The 6,110-nt window shown below is 37.9% G+C and overlaps 1 protein-coding gene across 1 annotated transcript; it reads right to left on the bottom strand.

The window, feature by feature from the left end:
- Nucleotides 1-1,474: 1,474 nt before the first annotated feature.
- Nucleotides 1,475-5,918, bottom strand: LOC108608398 (protein aubergine). Its single transcript, XM_017999755.2, has 9 exons — nucleotides 5,724-5,918; nucleotides 4,352-4,460; nucleotides 3,794-4,287; nucleotides 3,537-3,729; nucleotides 3,352-3,479; nucleotides 3,135-3,289; nucleotides 2,680-3,069; nucleotides 2,513-2,623; nucleotides 1,475-2,442 (listed from the first exon to the last, which is right to left on the bottom strand). Exons 1-9 carry the CDS (start codon nucleotides 5,817-5,819, stop codon nucleotides 1,542-1,544), a joined length of 2,577 nt encoding a protein of 858 aa, XP_017855244.1. The 5' UTR covers nucleotides 5,820-5,918; the 3' UTR covers nucleotides 1,475-1,541.
- Between the last annotated feature and the right edge of the window lie 192 nt (nucleotides 5,919-6,110).

Below are 6,110 nucleotides of genomic sequence, written 5' to 3'. Positions count from 1 at the left end.
CAATATTCAATGTTTTGCCGCGAATTCCAATAATCATTGGTTGTTGTCGTGCAGTCCAATAATCAATGGTTTTGCCGCGCTTTCTCATAATCATGGTTTGGCGCGCTTTCCAATAATCAATGGTTTTGCCGCGCATTCCAATAATCATTGGTTTTTGCCGCGCATTCCAATAATCAATGGTTTTGCCGCGCATTCCCAATAATCAATGGTTTTGGCGCGCATTCCAATAATCAATGGTTTTTGGCGCGCATTCCAATAATCAATGGTTGCTGGCGTGCATCCCTATAATCAATAATTTAGCCGCGCTTTCCGATAATCAATGGGTTTGCCGCGCTTTCCAATAATCAATGGCTTTGGCGCGAATCCCATAATCAATGGTTTTGGCGCGAATTACGCTGAATTACGGCTTAACAAAATGCGATATTTCACAAAAGTTTGTCTTGTTAGTTTACTATTTTGTTCATAACTTCGCCAGAATAATTTTTTAATATCATACAGCCGTATACTCATTTAATTGATGCTTCCACGCCAAACAAATTGACGTTATAAAGCATATGGATCGTATTTTTTTTTAGCTGAGTTATAGCTACGCAAAGTTTGAAATTAAACAAAAGTTACTCTTCAGCATTGGTTTCCTTGCCATAACTTTGTCAAAACAATTTATTTATTGATCGAACACAAACACGCATATGTTTAATTAGTATCTCATGAGTAAATTAAGGCCTAAAAACACTTCTCTGCGATTTTTTTTGGCTGAGATTAGCTTCTCAAAGTAAGAAGTGATAAGAATTTATTGCCATAACTTTGTCAAAAACAAAACAATCACGTTTTTTGCCAAAATATATCGAAAATCCTAGGACTTTCCAGTTTGAATGCAATTTATTTTCTTATGCATCTCATGAAGTCTAATAAGGCATGAAACCCGCAATCGGATGCAAATTTCCCTGAATTACGGCTTATCAAAGTGCGATATTTCACAAAAAAATTTTACTATTTTGTTCATAACTTCGCCATAATTTTTATATCATACACTCTTATACTCATTTTAATTGTGCTTTCACGCCAAACATTTGACAGCATTTGGATCGGATTTTTTTTAGCTGAGTTATAGCTCTCCCTATTTATTCCTCCAGCTGAGAGCGGCTACCTTACCTTGCTGGACTTAGTTGTATTTTTTAGTTCGCTCTAATTTAGTATATTTTGTGTGTTGTTTATAAAGCAAACAAAGGTTGTACTGTACATCTATATCCATAGTCATCGACTGACACAACAGCCACAATAATTACAAAAGCAACATAACTTTTTGCAACAATTTACCTAGCTGAATGAATTCAAAGCTTAGAACGAAAAGAAAAATGAATAGACAATTTTAACGAAAAATAATACTTTATTCAATAATATTCGTATATTTTTTTCAATGAACATTGTCAGTTTTAAAACAAAAATGTATATATTCTTTTTTCAGTCTACACTTCAACGGACCGTCAATAATTATTTTTATATTATTATAAAATTATGGTAAATTATTTAAATGCACGGCATTACAAAAAGTAAAGTTGGTTTTCCAAACCAGCGGATGGAGCACGTTGAAGACTCTCGGCAACCAAAAAAGCCAACTTATGGGCATACTGGCATACAGCTGGGACACGGCAGGTGCCCGACCAATTATAGTACATGTGTGTCATTTTATAAGACAGCAATTGAATTTTATCCGCATCTAGACCCATATTGTCCCATATGACATTATAGTTCGTGGGCGATACGGTGCCCTGTCGTACGGATTGGGAAACTAAGAAGAAATCATAACGCTCCGGTAACGTTATGATGTCATCAACTACAGTTCCTGGCTCCGGGTTTTGCTTGTTTACGAAATAACGTGTATTAATCCGCTTTGACACGACTATGAAGCATAAGCGACAACCTTCTGCCTTGCCAGCCGATTTATAAATTTTGTCCAATTGGTCTTTTAAGACCTTCACTTCAGTATTCACAACCTGGTGTAGCTGACCATCACCAACGCCATCACGATAGAAAAGTATGCGCTCTGGCAGAGCACCATGCTCCGCACGATAAGCTTTAAGGGCACACGTCATGTTTAATGCCATTTGATTCGAGAGCTCCTGTCCTTTGGAGTGCTCCGTTACCGACGAAAAGTATCTGGCGGATTGCTTCATGTCCATTGTAGCCACGAGAGCACCATAGGAATTATTTTTGTTCCTTGGTGAGTGGCAAACATCAAATCCGACTGTCATCAAGCCTCGCAGAGGCAATTCTATCATCCATGGTGCTCCCATTAGTTTTGCATTCATTTGAATTAAAACCTTGGTGGCAACGGACATCAGACCACTAGCACGATCTGCACGTGGCGCAATTACTTTTAGTGTAACGACCTGGGAAGGCACTGGGCGATCCACGCAGGTGAGTTTTTTTATGCAGCTGTACCTGTGGATACGCAAGAAAAAGGTTTGTATAAGCAAAGTGTGCATATTAATATATTTTAGGCAACATTTACTTTTCTTCGTTAGGCATACGGATGACGACCATGAGTAGCTGGGGATCTGCAGCGGTGGCGTTTAAAATGGATTGAGAATATGTACCATTTCTATCATCTGGCAACTCATCACTATAAATAAAAACGTATATTTATTACCAGTTAACAGTAGCTATATTTAAACTCACTATCGAGGCTCGTTCACAGCCATTTTCATGCCAGCTCCCACGCGCCTTAGAAGCTTTACAAACTCTTTCGTTTCTTGAAGATTGCGCTTTGGTGTGATAACGTACCAACGCTTAATGTCCACATGCTTGAACATGGCGCGATCTCGAAATTGATGTGTCCAATCCGCACGTGCATCGCATTGAAAACGCGAGTTATTGGCAAACAAAATTGATTCGCGTGGCAGGACACGTGCTGGTATTTCAACCAAAGCTTTATCCAAATCAATATGCCACGACTTCATACATTCAACGCTGTCCTTGGAATTCTGCAAGCGTTGATTGAAGACGCGCAAACGATCAATTCGCCGATCTGGTGCCAAACGAGTATGCTCGCTCATAGCCCTCATCAATCTGTAAATTGAAGTAAAATAAAGCACTTTTTATAACTTTTTGTTAACAGAAGAGTAACAACTTACTGAAAGTTTGAGCGCATCTCGTCAGTTAGGCCAGTGGAGCGTGCTAGCTCAGGTAGCAACATAATTAGTTGGGTAGCACCACCGCGCACATTCTTCTCGGTAGGTCTCGAAATCAGAAGCGGTTGCTTGTAATCTCGTATGGTAATGTTGTACCGCTTAAAGAATACAATTGTAAATTAATAAATAATTAATTGTGGTTTTTATTTAGTAGATCTACCTTTTTGTAGTATTCCACATAAGAGATGTCGCCGTCTTTGGTGCTGAACTTGGACAAGGGGCTCGAATCGAAATCGACTTCATCCACACGATACGTTTTATTGTTATAATCAGTCAAAACAATAAGACCTGCAATTAGACAGTTAATTAGGCATCTGCCAGGCCTAATAAAAAATAACAACCTACCTATAACTTCACGTTTGAAACCCATTCGATAATCATCGCAATTTTGTAGACAAATAGATAGCACATTCAACAAACTATCAGTTCGCATAACCTTGTGAGTTATCTCAGCGCAAAGTAAAATGTCATGTTCATGTTGACGAATAGATGTGGTATAACCCGGCCATAACTCTAAGCGATATTTATCCAAAATCACCTTGCAATAAAATAAAATATCAATATCTATGAAATTCACCTTAGACTTGGCTTTAAATTGTTACCTTAGCTTGTGGATCAAAGAAATTACGTGAAACCTCCTGGAGTTTCAATCCTTCCATAGAACGCCGCAGTATCAGGTTGAGCACCTGAAGCTGCTGGCTATCAGCAGCCTCAACAGTGCCCACGCTCTTTATTTTAATGGTAAACTTCTCTCCCTGCCGACTCTGCGTTAGCATTTCCAGTACATATGGACTATTTGGGTTTTCTTTGAATTGGACTGTACAAAACAATACAGTGCCATCGAATAGATATCCGCCAAGCTTGTTTTGGTGTTCACTCAAGAGGCCACGACGCAAGCGTGTATTGTCCACATCGGGTTCAAAATCCACGCGGTATTGATAGATAGTCCAATTAGGACGCTTCAATACTTTAAAGTAATTGGTTTGCACGGTTACTTTGGTGCCAACCTTTCCATTCTTTGTGGCCAGACCAGAGGGCCGTGAGTGCACCACTTCGGTCATGAGTCGGCGCCCACGCACAGATCCACGAGGATCACCTGTCAAGTTAATCAAATCTTAGATTGTGATTTCAACAATAGAGAAATTAAAATCATGACTAACCCTCAGCGCCATCGGCACAGGTTGGATCCGTTGTGGATCTCACAGTTTCGGTCTGGCTCGAGCCGGATGATGGACGTTGCGGCACATGCGCGACACGCTCAGCTTGGCCCTAAAATACAAGTTGTTATTAATAAAAAAAATAATTTAAAAATTTTAACAAAAAATGTTTGCATTTATCATATACGTATACGATATTTTGTTTCTCTTTTGCATTCATTCTAATCTCGTCTATCTCTAGCTGTCTCACTCTTTTCCTATTATAACAAGGCAAAGCAACACATAATGCAGTTATTTCTACACTACGTTCTTATTAATGTCGTACCTTCAATATTTCACACACACACACACACACACCTAAAAAGGGTTTCAAGGTTTTACAGCAAATTACATACAAACATGTCAATATTACAAGTAGTCATTAGAGCTTGAATTTGTTGTGAATATTTTAAGAGCTTGATTCGAATAATGCGCAAGAGGGATACCTGCGCAACACGCTTGAGTTGGCCACAACAAATAAATACACAACAATAAATATTTAATTTCAAGATTTAAATTAAGCGTTTGGTTTGCTTGTGAAACAAAGTTAATATCTTTATTTCGCAACGCCATTTTTTTTTTTTTGTCATTCACATATTCGTTTTTGTTCGCTTTTTATTATACACAAACGCAGCTACATACATACATGTGTATGTACATATGAACACACAAGCAAACAAATATTGTCGTGCGTTTTCTTTCGCACAGGTTCTTTTTTTTCATTCTTTCATATACATATGTACATACACGCGAATTGTTTTTTTTATGAAATTGTACATCCAACACTAACATAAATAATTAGCATAGCATTAGATTGGCAATAAAATGAATAAGTATCAACACTTCAATAAATTTGAAAATTTTTTGCTTCTGAAAAAAGTAAAATATCTGTAATTCTATCTTTCGATACGCCATTTTTTTTGCCTGTCATCTCATGTTTTACTCGTTTTTTATTATACCATCAGAAACGGAACAACACACAAGCTTCAATGTAAGAAACGGACACCGCATTATCTAACAGCGAAAATATTTTTATGTAAAATCAAGATGAAAAAGCTAATCTAAGCGTTAAATGTGAATATGTATACGAACAGGCATGCAAACAAATATTGTCGTAGGTCTTCTTTCCACACAGCTTTTGTCGATCTCTTTTCATTCTTTCACACTCACACATTTTTATAACGGAGTTTTTGAAATTTTACACCCAAACTCAAATAATGCACGCGCAGACACGTTTTACGTACATACTATGTATATGTTAACAATATATGTTTAGAAACACACACATTTCTCGCATAAACTTTATGGCGTAGTAATTTTAATTAAATTAATTTACCAGTTGTGGACCAAGTCCTCGCACAGCGTCTTCGCTTCGCATATTTCCGCGCCCACGTCCACGCGAGTGCCCAGTATTAGCTGGTAAATTGTTCATGATGGAGCAAAAAAGTCTGTGAACCTAAAATTATTTCACTTAACTTTACAGAATGAAAAGAGACTTTGCCCACTTGGCACGTCCTTTCTGCTTGAAAATCAACACGTAAAAGAATGACATCTACCGTTCATCGAACTTCGATAGTGTTTTTGGCGATATTTCTGAAGTTCGATTGCTCAGTGGTTTTGCTCGCACAGTTGAGATTTCAGGTCAAAATTCATGAAAAGTACCAAAAAAAAAAAAAAAAGTCAGCGCCTTCCCGCTACCCTCTAGTTCACAATTTGTCCCGCT

The sequence above is a fragment of the Drosophila busckii genome, chromosome 2L (assembly GCF_011750605.1).
Source record: "Drosophila busckii strain San Diego stock center, stock number 13000-0081.31 chromosome 2L, ASM1175060v1, whole genome shotgun sequence".
NCBI lineage: Eukaryota > Metazoa > Arthropoda > Insecta > Diptera > Drosophilidae > Drosophila > Drosophila busckii.
This window is presented reverse-complemented; position numbering and strand designations above follow the sequence as displayed.